At 52.9% G+C, this 18,806-nt stretch overlaps 2 protein-coding genes across 2 annotated transcripts; both read left to right on the top strand.

The window, feature by feature from the left end:
* Positions 1-12: 12 nt before the first annotated feature.
* Positions 13-762, top strand: J4E88_003141 (uncharacterized protein; the record flags this gene model as incomplete). The annotated part of the gene is made up of 1 exon (XM_049396795.1): positions 13-762. The coding sequence occupies one exon, from the start codon at positions 13-15 to the stop codon at positions 760-762; it is 750 nt and encodes a 249-aa protein (XP_049257137.1).
* Positions 763-5,902: 5,140 nt separating this feature from the next.
* J4E88_003140 (uncharacterized protein) lies at positions 5,903-11,264 on the top strand (the record flags this gene model as incomplete). The annotated part of the gene is made up of 5 exons (XM_049396794.1): positions 5,903-6,059; positions 6,117-6,440; positions 6,493-6,671; positions 6,719-10,627; positions 10,677-11,264. 5 exons carry the CDS (start codon positions 5,903-5,905, stop codon positions 11,262-11,264), a joined length of 5,157 nt encoding a protein of 1,718 aa, XP_049257136.1.
* Positions 11,265-18,806: the final 7,542 nt, after the last annotated feature.

Here is an 18,806-nt window from a genome sequence, read left to right as displayed (position 1 = left end):
CCACTGTCAACTATGGCCGCCATCAACGATCCAACCATCGCCCTGGGCGACAACTTCACAAAGCTCTCTGGGCCCGAGAACTTCAGAGACTGGTTCCAGTCTTTCAAAGACATTGCAAAAATCCACGGATACGCTGAACACTTCAAGGACAACGCTGGAGTAGTCACGAAGCCCATTGCGCCCGCCTTCCTCGCCCCTCAACAAGCCGCCGACCAGGGACAAGAGCAATTTATTCCGCAGGGTTGGGAGTACCACCTCGCCGTTTACAACACTCACCTTCAAGAATGGAAGGACCATGATGTGGCCTCTCGCTCAGCTTTGGCCCTCCTCCACGCTGCTATCGAACCATCGGTGTGGAAGGAAGTCAGAGACGCCAACTCACCAGCATCCGCGTTGAAGGCCGTTATCAACCACATTAACGACCAGACACCAAACGAAGTCCTGTCAGACCGCGCATGTGAAGTGATCAGCTCTCTTGACGACCTAAGGACGGCAACTGCGGTTCGCCAATTCGTCGTCGACTTCGAGGAGCTCTACGGAGACGTCGATTTCGCAAACGACACTTCAATCTGGGCTATCGAAAAGATCAATGAAGCTTTGCCTTATGGATACCGCACGTTTGTCGGAAATTGGAAATATGACATCAAGGCCATACCTATCACTGGCAGGATCTTCCAGTTGTATCGGTCTCGTCTTATCAGCCATGATGAAGGAGGCGACAACCCGAAAAAGAAAAGGAAGGTTCGCAAATCCTCCGCATGAGGTGGATCTGTGTGGGATTTGGTTTTCATGTCGATCGTGCTTACCGGTCGTGCTTGAGATCTTGAGTTATAGCAAGTAACTCTATCAACTTAGCTTAAGACCTCGCATAATACCGATCAAGTTTGTGTAGACGTTTACTGGGAGAAGATAACAAAGACGATAAATCGCAGAACCTAGGAGCCTACGATACGTTCAAAGTTGACAAACTCTGTTTCTTATATCAATGTGGGCGTCAGCGAACCTGTTCAGATTGCTTCACTGTTTGATATAAATGGAAGGATAGGGCTGCCAGCAGAGAAGAGTAGAACAGGAAGAAAAGATTGCCGTTTCCTTGTTTTTCTCATGCTTTAGCCCTGTTGCTAACAAGTCGTCCAATATAATGAGGCTTAGGGCGTAAGCAACTCAAGCCTCTCAATCAAGCCTTCTTGCTTCTAACCCTCTTGCTAGCCAAGCCAAGCATTCTAGATCAATAGGCTTGGTTGTTGACATCTCTGCCCAACAGACTAGATTTTTCGCAGATCTCGACACTTATCGGGATATGTTATGTTGTTGGTCTTGTTGTTGTTGCCAGGAGACTACACAGGTTTATCCGGCTGCAGATGTCTTGAGAAACTTGTTGTTAGAAGAAGACGTTCGAAACCAGCGATGAGGTAGGGGGAAGTAGAAGTTGCGCTACAGTGACTTGTTAATGGAGTGTATTCGACATGATGGCCCTAACCTTACTTTGTAGAGTATTGAGCATGGTCGTGTCTTGTAATTTCTAAGCTCGGTTGGTGAGACGATATCCTCAGATACTCTGTAGCTGCTGTGCTACATGCTCTACGATATTTTGATCGTCGCACGCACATTAAGCAACATATTCGAACGTTTATCACAGTCCCACATCAACACAACAGTCCAACCCTACACTTTCCATCATCCCAAAACCACTTCCATATCCTTCGATCGCCGTCCCATTCGATCAAGTACCCCGGATCTACAATACATAAAACCGTTATGCAATAATCGATTAATTATACATGTTTCATGCACCTCGCGGCAAAGGAATTGGTTCGCATAAAATATCAACACCTTACTGTAATCATACTCTTCGCACCGAGTCTACTGCGGCTGTGCGGGAACGCAGCGGTGTGATCACGTTCAGCGGGCTGCAGACGCGAGATGCAGTTGCATGACTCGTCGTTGGCTTGCGTGCATTTTGGGCAGGAACCAACGTTGGATCGACGGGGAGCAGGAAAAAAACGGTCAGACATGAGAACGCGGTTGCGAAAGGCAAGCTAAAGGAGAAAGGGTTTGGAGATTTGGAGATTGGAGCAGGTGGGTACGGTATGTGAGATATTTTGGTCGTGGGTTGGTGGATGGAGACGGTTGACGGGAGTTTAAGCGGACGGTGTGGTGTGTCCGTGCTCGTGCTGATGACAGGCCTGAACGATGTCTGACAATTCAGGTGGTGAAAACGTAGTATCCATAGCAAGCAAAGATTTGGTTCATTGTCGATATGGTGGTCTGATGTTGTATGCATGTTGAAGTTGGTTTCGATCGTCAAGGTGCCGGTGATGCTAGGTCGTCGTCGCATTCATGGTTCCGACGTGTACGTATAATTTGTAGCGCATCTCTTACATCTTTTAGTAATCTAAAGAGCGTGATGTACGCATCTAGTGATGTAAGCAGATCCTGGTAGCAGTAGATTTGACCGCACTGCGCGGAGGGTTTCGACATTGCATCCGCAGCCGCAGCCTAAGATGGATAACTCCCTGTGTTCATGCATCAATCTAGAACTCGGCCTTGTTCTGGCTGCATGCAACCGCAAAAGGTTATGAATCCAACGGTTTTACCGTTGAGGTTTGAGAAGTATGTTGAGGGGGGTAGTCCTGCAATGTCAGGTCTCTAGGCGGGTCGAGCCGAGATGTGTCCGACGTCTCCAAGAATGTAAGTGGCTTGTTCTAGAAGAGCTAACTTTAGAAAGTATTGACCGGCTGGTAGTGTAGCAGATGTTACAGCCTCATGCCACATTTTGCTCGACGTTGAAAGTGTCAGAAGGCCACGTAGGCGGCGTAGCTATAGCGGACGTTACAGATAATCGACGGTCTGTCTACTCGCATGAAACCGAGCTCGATTGAGTTCATAGTCGATCGTAGTTTGACGTACCCGATAGCCGTTGCTGTCATCCCGGTTTGGAAGATGCTCGATTGGTTGCTCGCATCCCGTCGCGGGCCCTAACAGTTTCCCGTGAGTGAAGGACCACAAAGCGGAGTCAACGGCTCGGGTGCATTGGAAACGGGCCGTAATGGAATGACAATTTGTCAAAAAAGGACAGAATATGTGTGGCGAAGTGGAAGAGAAGCGAATACGGCGGGTGGTAATCTTGACTCGGTGTCCGAATGCAGTCAAAATAAAGTTCGACGTGGGGCCAGGCTGCAGTAGCCGACATCTCGCGTGTAGCGCACGTGTAAGACGGTGAATGTCTCGGAGTAGTGGAAAGCTACACAGCGCTGATAACTTTATTGTTGGTATTACCCCGCACTCTTTGCAACGTCGAAAACTGGCAAGCAGAGTATAGAACGGCCTTACCTTCATGTCTTGAGCTCACGACATAGTTGCGTCGAGCATCTCCACTTCCCGGCCACGTGCCGGCTTTGCAGATTCTGAGACGAACGGTGGACCGGGGTTGGCGGTATGCAGCTAGCCATGGTATCTTGAAGAACTCGTGGCTCGGGTGTACCAACTTGGAACTTGTAACGATAGTGGGTCCTGATCTTCCTTCGGTCCTAGTGCGGAAAGGACGAGAGACAATGGCATCAGCCGCGCTTTTTGTGCTGGATAGTACTGGATGAGTACCTGTTTCATGACCTCGGAGTAGAGCTCGATGCGTAGGGTCATACACAACGATATTGGTGACAATAGCAGCCGGCTTATCTCCAACAATCGACGACAAACTCCGCAGTGGGGTCATGATCCGCGAAGAAACAAGGCATGTCGTGCATATGGGTCCCGTAGTCGCGAATTTAGTATCTATAATAGCCGGCTGCTATTACATTGTGGATAACAAAATTAGTATGCAAGCGGTTGGGCATCATCGCACTTACTGTATTGCCGGCCTGCTCGGGGCTCAGTTACTACCGTGGGAAGGCAGTAGCGACGGCAGATTCTGCGGATGTGCTCGAGATGTTGCTATGACTCTCGCTCGAAGATAGGCCGCTGGACCATAGTGGTTGGCATCTCCGCTCATCTCCGTCTGCACTGTTAGCATTCTCTGGGCGAGTGAAATGAGGCGGGCAGGGCGAAGCAAAGTGAGTGTTGGAATATATGAAGATAAGGCATGGACGCTCAATGAGGAAGCGACGTTGGAGATAATGACGACATGTCTCAGTATTTTCAAGGTTGCACGATGCACAGTCACAACACGTTGCTCATCGCGGGGTCATTTACTGGCTGAGGAAGGCACGCAGGTTGTGCTCAGTTGATAGCACGCATAGTATTGACATGCCGCCTCGTCTCGAAGGGCGTCAGCTGCCGGTCACGTGGGGGTCACAACTTCCAAGGCTGTCTGTCTTGGACCATTTGCTTCACATTCAAGTTTGATTCCCAGCTACAACCTTGGAGGTGCATATATCTAACGTACAATGATGCTTGTTGATGTAAAGACGGATAAAAAGTGGCGGGAGAGTCTAGGCGATGGGACTTCCTAGTTGGGACGTAGTGCGCCTGCGCGCGTGGACATGAATCACTCAGGCACAGTGCGTCTATGTAGTCTGATGGCAAGTTCCAGCAGGTAGCGGACGTCTAGGAGAATTGCGAGCATATATTCCGGAGTAGGGTACCGTCCGCGGGAGGGACTATGCTAGACTCATGGATGGTTTAGGAGTTTTGACAATTTCGCAGAAAGGGGGTGTGGTGGATGGCGAGCCAAAGCCACATGGCGCTGGTCGAGGGCGCTAGAAACAATCACGTTCTCTCGCACAGCGGCGGTGGCTTGATGCGTCTGCAGGAAAGGAGCAAGGTCAAGGGGCTCGGTAGTTTTGCGCGTGTAGTGGAGGCGGTCTTGCAGTCGATGCCCCTCTCTGACTGCGGTTTCCACAGAGGTGCTGCAGCTTCGTCACCTGTGCCAAGAGCAGGGACGGGTAGTTCGCGTAGGATTGGCAAGCGCTGAAACACGCTATTAATTGTACCTGAAAGGCCGGCGCAGCGACGCGAGGCGGCATAATGGAAGCAATTGTTTCCTCGCAAGTGAGATGAGGCTGAGGGATCTACAGCCGCATACGCTGGGTGCGGACGACAAGGCCGGGAGCGGGCTGCCGACGCATGAAAGGCATTGCGCGTGCTATGCTCGAGCTTCCATGCGGCATGACAAAGATGCGGCGCCTTGTTCAGGTTAGAGATGGTCAGAGATGGACAAGGAGAATTGGAAGGAACGGCCGCCGATCGCTAGTGAGGCAAGACTAGCCCTGGAGGTCTACTCCGGAGTAGATGGTGAAAGCTAGAGGGGCTCGAAGCAGGGGGGAAAGTACATGGAAACAAAGTTTGAGACATGATTATTCCCCCGCAGCGGTCCAATGGCTGGCAGGGCTGCAACGCTGAAGGGCTGCTCAGGTGGACGCAGGGGAAGAGAGAGCGTCGCCCGGCTGGGGTGGGACCGGCGAGCAATTGACTCGAGGTTAGGCAGCTCAGGCAGTCTTACAGGTGATTGACGCCGAGGTTATCTGGGTACGGGTCTTAGCCAGGCACACAGACGCCGATACAGCACAGGTCAGCACAGGTACGGCACACTACCTGCGCCAACCTGCATCAATTGGCTGGGGTCCTTAGAGGCGGCCCCTGGACACGCTAAGGGGCATCTGGCGCGCTGGTAACCCGCAGTGAGGGCGTGCTGCTTGCTCTCAAAGGGCCTTCACAAGCAAAATAATCCGCGTCTTCATTTTTATCCTGGCCTTTCTTTTTGTGCCTCTCCCACCTCGACTGCAGGCGGGTAACCAGCGCTCGCACCCACCACCGCCAGCCCCAGCCCGCGGATGAAGGCCACCTCGACACCGCCGACTGCACCCTCTGCTGGATCTACACGGCGCCGCAAAAGCATTTGCAACACCACACCCAACGGCCGGCGCACATACACGACCACAACGGCGCTGCCGTAGCCGCACACATGGCCACCTCACCACCAGGCTCGCCCGCAAACGGCGTGCCGCGGCCCATGAGCGCGATGATTAGGCCGAACCGCAGCTCCAGTCGCATGAGCGTGAGCAGCAAGCCGGGCGGGAGCAGGGCCTCTGATGAGGACAGCAGGACGGCCGTCAAAGTTGGTAGGTGCATCTCAGGGTCCGCGATAAAACACTTCTGCTAACCACGGCCTAATGCAGCTGTACGCGTGCGGCCACCACTGCAACACGGCGATCCGGGCTACGAGCTCATCCCACAGCGCTTCCGCAACGCCCTCTGCCACGTCACATCGCCCTCCAGCCTGACGATAGATGCGCCCGGCGGCAAGAAGGTCTTTGTCTTTGACCGCGTCTTCGGCGAGGACATTGAGCAGGAAGGCGTCTTCGAATACGTCGCCGACAGCGTCAACTCCTTCGTCCAGGGCTACAATGTCTCCATCCTCGCATACGGCCAGTCTGGCGCGGGCAAGTCCTACACCATGGGCACCACCGGCCCCCGCGACCAGGCGGACAACGATGTCATGGGTATGTTGAACTTGAAATGATTAAACGTCAGAACATGATACTGACTCCTCAGGTATCATCCCCCGCGCTGCGGCGTTGCTTTTCGAGAAACTCGAGGGCACTAGCAATCGCGCGTCATCGTCAGGAATCCGCGTCCCAAGCCGTCTGTCGGGCATACACAACATGGCCTCCAAGGCGTCGTCATCGTCGTCTGCCAATCGGAACTGGCAGCTCAAGGCGACCTACGTCGAGGTAAGATAAGCCCTTCCGCCGTCGCAGGCCAGAACTGACGGATGCAGATCTACAACGAGCAACTTCGCGATCTGCTGATCCCCGAGCACGTGGCTGTCAATGAGCGGCCACAGGTCAACATCCGCGAGGATCGCGATGGCCGCATCCTCCTGACGGGACTGACCCAGATTCCTATCAACTCGGTCGACGACATGCTAGGCGCGCTCAACTTCGGCTCCGCAATCCGGCAAACCGACGCGACGGCCGTCAACGCGAAATCTTCCCGCTCCCACGCAGTCTTCAGTCTAAACCTAGTCCAGAAGAAGTCGTCACCTGCCGCGCCTACTCCGACACGCGAAAAGCGCCGATCCGTCCCTATCGAGATGATGTCGGGCTCCTCGAGCGAGAGCTGGGTGACAGTCGACAGCAAGTTGCATTTTGTGGATTTGGCGGGAAGCGAAAGGCTGAAGAACACCGGGGCGCAGGGCGAGCGGGCTCGGGAGGGTATCTCCATCAATGCAGGGCTTGCGAGCTTGGGCAAGGTCATCTCGCAGCTGTCCGCACGTTCCCATGGCGGCTACGTCTCGTACCGCGACTCTAGGCTCACGCGCCTACTGCAGGACTCGCTTGGCGGCAACGCCATCACCTACATGATTGCTTGTGTCAACCCGGCCGAGTTCCATTTAAGCGAAACCTTGAACACCGTCCAGTATGCCCAGCGCGCCCGCGCTATCCAAGTCAAGCCGCAAATCCAGCAGATCCATGACGACAGTGATAAGCAGGCTGCCATCGACCGGCTGCGGGCCGAAGTACAATTCCTACGGGACCAGATTCGACTGTCTGAGCGCACGGATCGAAAGAAAGCAAACCCTCAAGAGAGCCGTGAGCGCCAGGACGAGCGCGAGACTGAGCTCCAGAACCAGTTGCTCGACGTTCAGGAGAACTACAATGCGCTGAGCGCCCGCCACGCTAAGCTAATTTCCGAGATCACCAAAGCCCGCGACAACAACGAGACGGAGACGCCTATGCTAAAGGATGCTATTGGTGACTCTGCGCTTGAGAGACTAAAGCGATCTAATTCATTCGCCGAGGCTGTCGAATCGGTAGTCTTGGAATACGAGAAGACGATCCAGACGCTTGAGTCTTCCCTTTCCAACACACGCTCCTCTCTGTCCAACAACGAGAGTGACCTCCTGGAGAAGGAGACCCGTATCGCAATCCTCGAAAGCCAGAACCACCACTTGCAATCGCGCATCCAGAAGGCAATGGAACGGGACGCGAACAACGAAGAGTATGTCCAGTCGCTCGAGCGCCAGATCGACAACTCGGCGAATGGCATCGAGAAGAACGACACCATCATCTCTGAACTGCGCGAGAAGTTGCAAAGGCTTCGTGAGAACGAAACCAGCAGCGAAGAATACATCTCCACGTTGGAAGAGCGTCTGGCCGAGAATGAGCAGGAGACTGAGATCATGAGCCGTGAAATTGAGCGACTCAAGCATGTCGTTGAGAGGCAACGCAGCGTCGCCAAGTTAGACAACCTGCTTCACGAGCTCGATGACAAAGAGCATGCTGTTGAGCCTTACACCAATGGCCATTCAAAGACACCTAGCGACCCCTTCATTGAGAAGCGCCCCAAGCTTGAGAAGCGAGTCACGAGCGAGAGCATGCACCAATTTGGCACTCCCGTGGATGCGATTCCTGAGGAGGCTGACAGTGAACGTCCACTCACAGCCAGCACCAAACATGACGGTACGGACGAGCAGAAAGATCGTTTTGCTGTCAAGGCTGCTTCAGTCGTCGGAGATGAGCCTTCCAGCCCCGCGCAAGCTCGCTTCGTCAACGACAAGCTCGATACGGTGACCCAAGAGCTGCTCGACCTGCGCGTGGAGCACGAAGGAACTCTTCAAGATTACGAGAAGCTGGCCAGCAAGTACCAAGAGGCTTTGCGGACTTTGGCCGCTCTCCAAGACTCAGTGGACGAGGCGCGCCATCGCGGAATCACATCAGTGCCTTCCTCCCGGCCAAGCTCTTTCATGGCAGAAGCGGGCGTTAATGGACTCCCAACAGAAGACTTGTCTTCCTCGCGTACATTGTCTGCGGAACTGGCCTTGGCAGAGGCTTGCAATACCAGCATTCCAGATGATGAAACAGAGGTTGGCCAAGATGAGGCCAAGGCTCGACGAGCATCAGTCGACTCCACAAACCAGGAGCAACACATTCCTGAGACCGTGTTAGTCCAGGAGCTGAAGGCCCTGAAGCTGCTTCACAACGAGAAGGAGGAGCGCATCGAGAAGCTTCAACACAGCTACTCTCAGCTGCAAGAAGAACATCAAGATACACTCGATTACGTGGAAGAACTGAAGTCGGAAGTCACAAAGGCCCAGATGCAGGCGAACCGACCATCTTCTCCATCCCTACACATGATCCGCCGCAAGTCTAGCCAAGCAGTCCTTGCGAACGATCGTTCTAACCGCGCATTCGCCTCGCTCCGTAACATGGCTTTGGATACGCTAGACGAGGACCCTGACGGCATCCAAAACTTCGAGCTCAACCTCAACACCATCATGTCCGAGCTCCACCTACGGTCTGAGCGTGTGCAGGACTTGGAGGCAGAATTGCAGTCTGTACGCAAGGAGATGGAAGGCAAGATGACATTGATCAGCGGCCTGACAAAAGAGCGCTCCAGCTTGAAAGCCGGGTCTCCTATGGATATCTCCATCGTCGCTTCAATGCAGGATCAGATGAAGCAGAACGAGGAGCATATCAAGGAGTTGAAGAACTCCCACATCCAGCGCGAGCAGGAGCTCAAAGAACAGATTGAGTCTCTCAAGGCATCTGTCAATCGATCTGATGATCTACTGTCACCTCGTCAGACGCCTGAGGGCATGCGGACTGTCAACGGTGAGGAGGAACCTGAAGACGATGCTACCCGCCACACCCACCTCTCTCAGCTTAGCGATGAGGCAGCCCACTGGCAGTCTAAGCATCTAGAAGCTATCGAAGCTACCAAAGCTTCGGAGCAGCGACATCTCGAGACTGTTCGTGAACTAGAGTCCGCCAAACAACGTCTTGAGGTCGACCATGCTCTTCGCATATCTGAGATAGAGCAAACCCGAGGCGCTGAGTCTGAGGCTGCTCTAGAACAGGAGAGGGCAAAGCACTCCGAGCTAATCGCTACTTTGGAAGCAGAGGTCCATGAGCACAAGTCTACGGCTGTCAGCCAAGCTGCTCGCCTTGCTGAGCTTGAGGCCTCTCACACAAGCATCCTTCAACAGATCGAGGAAGACTCTGAAGCTCGAGCGCTCACCGAGAAGGAGCTTGACACTCATCGATCCCTTGTAACCAATTTGGAGAGGCAAATCGATGAGCACAAAGCGGCGATCGATTACCATCAGCAGGGTATGGACTCTATCCAGAAGTCACATGCAGCTGAGCTCGAGAAGCTTACAGCGGAGCTTACGACACATCGAGAGACAACCTCTTCTCTTGAAGCGGATCTTTCTCAGGCCAAGTCTGAGATGGCGACGCTCCTTGAGGGCGTTTCGACTGTCCTTGGTGAGGAGACGGATGTCAGCAACATTCAGTCTCACATCGAAGCATTGGTCCAGGAACGCAAGTCCATCACAACCAAACTGGAGGAGGCTCAGGCCGAGCTGGAGACCCGCAGGAAGGAGCTTACGGAAGCCAACAACACCATCAGCACGCTCAAGGGCAACCTGAAGGAGTTCGAGCTCATCAACGCCGAGACGATCAAGGAGCTCGAGAAGGTCAGCGAGAAGGAGCACAAGAGCGCCCGACTCGTGCAAGAGCTCGAGGATCAGCTCAACCAGAACTGGGACCAGCACGAGGCTGCCAACAACCGACTGTCGGCTCTCCAGACCGAGCGCACTCGCGAGCTGCAAGACGCTATGACCCACGGTGAGGAGCTCGAGAAGGAAGTACAAGAGTCACGCATCAAGATCGCGTTATTAGAGGTAAGCTCATCATCTTCTTGGCTTCGAGGAATCAGCTAAACATGACCAGTCACAACTCGTGGACGCGAAGCGCAACTCTAACCGTGCTTCTATTGATCCTCGTGAAGACCTTCAACGATCCAACTCGAACAACTCCACCGCGCGCAAGAGCACAGCACACACATCTCTGCCCTCACCACCACCCGCCATTCCTCTCCCACCTCTTCCGCCTGGCAGCCCCCCACCTCAGGCCAGTGCGCCGTCTCCTCCTACTTCGCGCCATCAGAGCAAAGACATTGCTCACGCTCAGTTGGTCGAAGACCAGGAGGCTCGCATCCGTACCATCGAGAAGCACCTGTTTGCTGAGAAGCAGCTTACAGCTACTCTTGAGGATGCTCTGACCGACCTCGAGGCTTCAAGCACCAAGACCAAGACTGATCTGGATCAGTTCAGGAAGAAGTGCGCCGGCCTAGAGGAAGAGCTGAACATGATGCGCAAGGAACGCAGCGCAGCCCGCCACTCTCTTCAAGCCGTGGAAGAGGAGCGCAACGCCCGCCTTCGCGTTGAAGCCGAGCGCGCCCACCTTGAAGCTCGTATGGCCGCCCTCAACAACGCACAAAAGAAGGGCAAGAAGAAGGGCACTCTGAACTGCTTCTAGGCTTCTCCGCCTACCCACCCACCCACATCTTTGACCTTCATGTATCTGCTTCATTGTCATCTGCTTATACCGGCGTACACTGGAAGGGATCTTTACATACCGCGCTACATACCCCCGATACACCTGCTCTACATAGTTCGACGCTTTCTGGAGCATGTTTTGTTTTCGACATGTCTTTATGCTTTCAACGATTTGCAATGCTCGCATCTCTAGCACACATTTACCGTTGGACGCGGTCATGGCCGGTTGGACACTGAGGGGAACCCTTTGCTTGGTGCCTCTCTCTTCTTTCTTGGCTTTATGTTTGCATGCCCCATACCCCCCTTTTCACTTCTTCTTCACTTCAAGCCACATTACTTTTTTTTTCCTAATGTATATTTTACGGCAGTTGGCAGCTTGGATGGACCACAATTAGTCAGAGCCGGAACCGAAGAGAGGCCATCTGGATTGTACGTTGAAATTGCTTTGGTGCGTGCATAGCGAAAGAGAGAGGGCGAAACGATGAACAATTTCCATTTCTTTCTACCTTTCTTGTTCCTAATTCGGGCTTTTTATTTCTCTTCTGTGGGACGGGCAGATGAAATGGGATATATGTGAGAGGGAGGTTTTTTTTCTGATGGATGATCCAAGGGACAACAAAATATCATGCCTTCGTTCTACATAAACATGACTTCGCCGTTGTGCCTCCTTTGACGTTGATCGTACAAACAATGCATCACCCCACCTCGTCTCGCCTCCCTTGATCTATAGAACCGACATGGTGGAAATGCTATAGCAAGCAAGCCCTTGACATATCATATCACATGACCCTCAACACCTGCACTCCCATCACACCATCACAAAATCGCGAAACCCCTTCGTCACAGTTATGACGACGGACGCGTAATTTCGCGTCCCAGCCCTAAACGCAGGAGATCGCGATTTGCGTAGGATCGAAGTGGCCTCGCCGCTAAGGTTTACCGTGCCTCTTCCTCCCTACTTTCCACATTAGTGCATGGTGCCTGTGCCGCCCCGGCCATCCTTCGGTATATGAGTAATCATGTCATGTACCTGCCGCGTATTTCTGTGCCGCAATTTGTGCGGCGTGGTACCTGGGTGGGTGACTAGTAATGGTAGCGGCGCGGACGCGATGGATGCGATGGGGTGTTGGTGCGGGATCGTGTATTGTTTGTTGTTGTGCTGTGAAGGATTTACGCGGGCGAGTACGGGGGAGTTGGATTTTCGCACGGTTCGCTTGTGTTGGATTGTGTAGATGTGTGAGTTATGAAGGTGCGGCGTGGGTGTATTTGAGGGCTGCATTTGTGTTGGGGAGTTTGGTAAGGGAGGAAGATGTGCATTTGAGTTATGGATGGTGCTATGGGTGGTTCGAAGGGTTTGCTGGGCTGGAGGTGTGTTAGGGCTTGTTGCTTGGGAAGATATTTGCATGAGGTGTTCGAGGCATTGGACAGGATGTTCAACGTATCTATGCCTGGTGTTTGGTAAGATTTGGACGGGAGTGGGGACTGTGTAGGTGAGGTACGTATATTCTCAAACCTACTACTTGAAGAAATGCACCATGACCACCTGGGCAGTCTTCGAAGTAAGAGATTGATTCGCATTGGGTCTTCTTTGATGTCTGCCCTGGCCGAGGATACGTTGTATACTCTTATTTTACGACCTTTTTGATACGGTAGAGGGCTACACCAGACTTGGACACCTTTTTAAAGATACCCCACGGCTTATGCATTTATCTTAATGATGTGTGCCCTTCACCAGAGGACATGATAGTAATCGTTCGCCCACTCCCTCAACTTCCAAGGTTGACAAAAGAGTGGACTTTTCAAGTACGATCTGGTGCTCCCCTGCGCCTTCCTACTCGATGATACCGATGTGCTGTGTAATTCGGGATGATTCGTGCTCTTTGAACCTTGCGCCTCTCTTACTTTGAACACCTACCGAGACATAGAGTATATCTCTGATATTTGAAGCTCATGTTGTCTGCAAATGGTGCATGACGTGCGCGACCAGTCCTTTTCCCTCGATATGCGTTTGCGGCAGGTACTTTCCAGTCACATGGCAGCAGTAAGTATATGTAGAGCGATCTAGAGCGTAAAGGTCTTGAAGGTTGGACATATCATCCTGATGCTCGAGTTTAGAGCAGTAGAGAGCCTAGAGAAATTACTCCAAAGGCTGTGAAGTTGGATGACCGCATGAGAGAGCCCGGTCAATTCGCGTTGCGACATAACTGTCTTTGTACGACAAACTGTATTTCTGTTGAAGCATGTCTTGCAAAAATCTCACGCGAAGTAGTTGATGCCGAATACACTGCACTTCCATCGCTGTGGATTGGGGGGCTGGATGAGCGGGGCTGGTTACATAAGCGCGCTACGGAGGCTCGGCGCCGAGGCTCAAGCTAAAATTTCTGGAGCTCAAAACCGTTCTCTACATCATTCTCATCATCAGCACCACATCGCGCTTTACAATGCGCGCGCTTTCATTCAAGCGCCTTGATCAATTCTAACGCAGCCATCGCGTATGCTCTAGATACCAGGTAAGCCTTTTCCAGCTTCGCGACTCCTGCAGAAGATTATCACATACGAACAATCCAAATCCTACAGCACCGTGAAGGACTACACAACTCTAGAATTACAATGATGCACTCAAGCGCAGCGGCATTATCAGAACATTCATCTTGAATAGCTGCTAACAAAGCTTCAGTGTTGCGATTCATATCGCGCTTGGCTTCTTCCTCTCTACTCAATCTCTTCAAAGGTAAGACTTCACCACTACTCCCATCCCCCCTCCGCAGAGTGATGAAAACACGACACGGAAAGGCATTCCTCGACCTGAATATACAATGTCGACACCCTTGCTTTTAGTTTCAGCCTTGTCTGATCCTGCTCAATGCTATCGCATATTTGCAAAATTTCTTTGCGATCAACGTGCTAACATTGATCCTCGCAGGTACACACTCCCACACACGATCCCTCCCTCCCCCCGAATACACCTGGCTTCCTGATGAAACCCTGATGCGTCGGGCGGACATAACGTATGCCTTGACCGGCATCCATCAAAAGCAGGCGTACAAACCTGTGGGTGTTCGGAAGAGGCTTTACTTGTTGATAACAGCATCTCTGATCGCCTTTACACACCACACATTGCGATGCTTCTTTGCGGACTGTTCAACTAACAGCCTCCGCAGGTATGGCAAACTCTCTTCTCCAGCAGTCGGTCCATCATTATAATGATGATTATGATATTCACGCTGTGTGAGAGGCGGCGTTGTAACGAGCGTCCGTCTTACTGATCACGACAAACACAATCTGATTTAATGAGGTAAGTCTGGATCCAAGTAATCTACACTCCGAACATTCGCTAACATGAAGCAGGCTGATTCTTGATGGACTCGTACTTTTCCATTCAATCACGGATGTCGCATGTCTCTTTGGACGTACGCTGACATCTCGACACCAGTTACACTCTCACCCTCACATGTCTTTCATGCTGCATCTCTCGGTAAGTTCGATCACATCCCAACTCGCTCGCCACCCCCGTATGATGAACAACATGATTCGCTGTGTTCTTTCTTAATTACATTGAAGATAAAATCACCTTGGAGAACTGATCCCTACACGTTACTTCTGTCGCTTTATCTCACACATGTGTTGGACTTGTTGGCTAACCATGGACAGTAAATCATCCCAGTTGGTCGATGTTGAGCACCTTTGCGATGCTGGAGGTGTATATAGTCAATGCAATCGTTTATGAACCAGATTTGATTCTCTTCAACTTGACCGTGATGGCGCAATGTTTCAAATGTGATGGTTTTGGAATGATGATCCTTGGATGAGTGCATAGATTCTAACGGCCCACGGTGACCGCTTTTCTCACCGCATACCATCCGGTGTACCTCAACATGTTCACTCGCCCGCACCCGCCAGCTCCCCGAGACCAGATTCCCTGTACCGGCATCTACCAGCATCGTGGGTCTTGGGTGCGTCTATGCAAACCACATTGGGTCTGGTTCGCAGTTAAACGCGCATGCGATACGCGACACCTGCATGAAATGGCGGTCAAGGGACAGGATGTCCGCTGTTGTCAAAATCGCTGCAAGAAAGAGCTTAGCTCTGCAGGTACCCACCTGTTGTTTTCCCCTTCTCGCCGGTGTGAATTGCTTGCAGTAGTATCTGTTTATCTCCCGAGCAACCAAAGATTTTCGCACTTGTTCAGAGTTTGCGTTGGTGAAGCGGGGAAAAAGCTGAGGCCGGGTGGAGGTTGGGGTCGTCTCTATCAGCACTAGATATCACTATCAGATGGGTGCACGGTTTGCTGGGTTTTCACGATGTCGACGATGTTGTCTCTGTTGCGAGCGACCTCGGGATTAAGATAGAGTGTTTGGATTTTTGAAGTAAGTCACGCGGGTGATGCATTGGAGAAAGCCTATTCTGGTGTTGATGAAACAGTAGATTGCGTTGTCTCGTATTGTGCTGTCTCTGTGCTGTGTTGTCTCGTCTTGTCTTATGAGAAAGAGGTTTAGTTTTGACGCTCTAGAGTATTGGTGTGAGATGACGTGGTGCGTGTAGTGTGGGGTGTGCATGTTTCTCGGTCTGTGGCGTCCTCGCATCGAGAGACACGACTAAGACGTGCATGTATTGATGAGGCGGGGTGATGACAAAGTTTGATATGGGAGCTGAGGGAGAGGGTTGTTTGACTTTATTGGTGTTGTGCGCTGTACCTTCAGTCACGAGACCGCATGTGAATGTGATGAGAGCTACATAGCGTATGAGTTGTTCACGTTGGAGGGGAGATGAAGCAGGTGACGGTAGATCTACGGAACGGGCAGTATCTCATGTAGAGGATATGCACAGCTTTGCGGGGGATACATCGGTGGTTCTGCTGTACACAGGTCGTCTGTTGCTCAGCTCACGTAAACACTAGCTCGATGGACCGAGGGCCAAATTGCGATCGCAACAACGGTAGTTCACTCGCAAAGATTTACATGTCCTGTGTCTGCTTCGGACCGAAGCCTTGCGGAGTCCGTGGAGCTGACGTTGGATGTCTCCGATGAGAGATGCCGATAGGCAACGTTCGGAAAGCGGGGAGGCAGTGGTGATCCGTACACTGCAGAGACCCTGAGATGGCGAGATTGATAAAATCGGCGATTATATGGGCAACAAGAGGCTCGTTGGCCGGCTGAACTCTGGCATTCGCCGAAAGCTGGCATTGTCAGCTGAGCGCGCTGCTGATGTACAGGACGGTAGCTGAGATGTTGCGAAACGTGAGTGGCTGTTTCAACGCAACGAAATCAATAAAGACAAATATGACTGCGCAACCTGACTTCAAGGTCCAGTACCACCTACGTCGTCGTGCAGCAGCCAGCGCCACAGCATGAAGCAACGACAGATTGTTCTATCGTAATCGGGAGAACGGTTGGCTCGAGGCTCAGCTACCGTTGCGCTAGCACGTTTCTTCTCCAACGTCTGTCTCCTTACTTCTTCCGAGACAAAGATGCTTTTGACAAGAGGCATGGCAGCTGAAACAAAGCAAGTGTGCCGCGATCGAGCGATGCCATCTCTCTCCTGTGTCAGCGCCCGTCGTTTTGGCCAAGTCGGCGTTGCAGAACGGCCCCAGGAACCAGGTCGTTTAGGTCGGGTGCGCAAGGAGAACCGGTTTTCACAGAGGAGCACAATAGCACGACGTTGTTCACGGGTGACGCAAACGGACACGGGCTGCCCTGAGGTAGGATGCCTCCTATGTTCGTGCCGTGTCGCGTGGGTCTTTGACGTCCCGGCTGTTGTTGCAGGTGGGTGGTGCTCGGGAGGGCTGATAACGATGAGCGTTGCAGCGCCTACCGATGCGGAGTGGGGGACGAATGCGGTGTTCAGACTGATGACATTTCGGTATGCGCACCGGATAGGGTACGGAGTATGACTTGCAGTGCACCGTACTCGTCTCTGGTGTAAGCTTGTTGGGCTACTGGGGATGGGTGCACGATTGGCTGGGTATTGGGATTTCACAACTGCCTGAATGCGCACTCATAACACGGAGGTTGCCAGATGACATGGCCGACTATTGTTGGCCTGGTGATACTGCCGCGCACAAGAATTATGGGAGTTTGAATAGAGAAAAAGATGGTCGTCAATAAAGCGTGCTAGTCAGACTTGGTCGCACGTCTCTGAGGTGATGGGCGATCGAGGTGAAAATTCGGAATAGGAGAGCTCGTGTCGGAGATTCTGTGCCCATCTGGCATCAGGCAGCATTCAGGGTGGGCCGGCAATCTACTCGGATAGCCTGTGACATGATCTCAACACGGGAGAAAGATTCTGGAAGAATGAGGGCCCCGTCGTAAATCTTGATGGTCCCTGGGCCCAACAGCTCGCCCAGCAAAAGACGAAACCATCGTCGAGTGCGCATGGACTGCAGTTCTTGGGTGACATTCAGGGTCCGTCGCCGATAGCGCAGGGACTGACAGGATGAACGACGGAATTGCGCGCGTCGGGAGGGAGCGGCCAGCTTGCAGTGGCCGTCGAAAGTCTGCTTTACTCGTGCAAACTCTCTCGAGGCTCGAATGAGGCGCGGTCTATTGATGGGCAAAAGCAACTTTGCCGCACCTCCGCAAAGGTTCCCGCGCAGAATAGAGTTGGGCCTTGCGCTCGCTGCCGTTTGGTCGATCACAGGAGGTTACACGACGCGTCGGGCACTCCACAACGCGCCGCGCCCTGCATCGTTCTCGAAGACGCTTGAGATCATACTTTATCGATGATGCCTTGTGACGCAGCCGCTCAGAATCCTGTCTCTGTTTCCATGTTTGGCAGCCGCGTCCATCGCTGTGGAGGAGCAAATCGCGAGCGCATCAAGGACGGTCCTTTCACTACGCTACTGACTCGAGCAGGGGATGAGCCTGACGGTCTATCTCGCCGTCGTTGTTCCGTGGTGCCGCGGGAGGCTAGAGGCACGCCTCGACAGCGAAACCACGTTGACGGGTGCCCACGGCGGACTCTGCCAATGGCGGCACGCGCTAAGCCCCTGACGGCCAATGGAATAAGGCTGCATGACGGCCATCCAGGAACCTGCCACAAATCAGGAACCGGCGCCGGAGCGAGGATGAAAGGGGTGGAAACGTGGGCCGCAGCGAAATGACAGCTTGATGCTTGCTTGTGCCTGTGACGTTCCTGACGCTCCCTTGGGATCGAGGGCTGGTTGCAGGAGGGCTGCCGGCACCCAGGGGGCAGCAGCGCAGGGCAGGCGGCGCGAGGGCAGGCAGAGCGCAGCTACTTGAGTGAGGATATTCTGAGAGTGGCTTTGCGGTGTGTGCGCTGTACAGAGGTGAGGCTATGTCGCGCGCGGTGAATTAGTCGTGGCCGTACATAAGACGCGTGCATGGCTAATGCACATGTATGCGCGCAGGACCAAAATGGCTCTCGTCTGCACGTCACGTCACGTGGGGGGCATAAAGGCAGAATGGCAGCAAAAGTCAGCGCAGGGGGCCCAATGAAGGGCGCCGACAAAAAACATCTTGCAACAAATACGTGCCATGGGCTGCCCGACAGTTGGGCGCTAACC

The sequence above is a fragment of the Alternaria novae-zelandiae genome, assembly GCF_023758075.1.
Source record: "Alternaria novae-zelandiae strain BMP 2774 chromosome Unknown scaffold_5, whole genome shotgun sequence".
NCBI classification, from domain to species: Eukaryota; Fungi; Ascomycota; class Dothideomycetes; order Pleosporales; family Pleosporaceae; genus Alternaria; species Alternaria novae-zelandiae.
The sequence above is the reverse complement of the archived record's forward strand: the minus strand, read 5'-3'. Positions and strand labels throughout refer to the sequence as shown.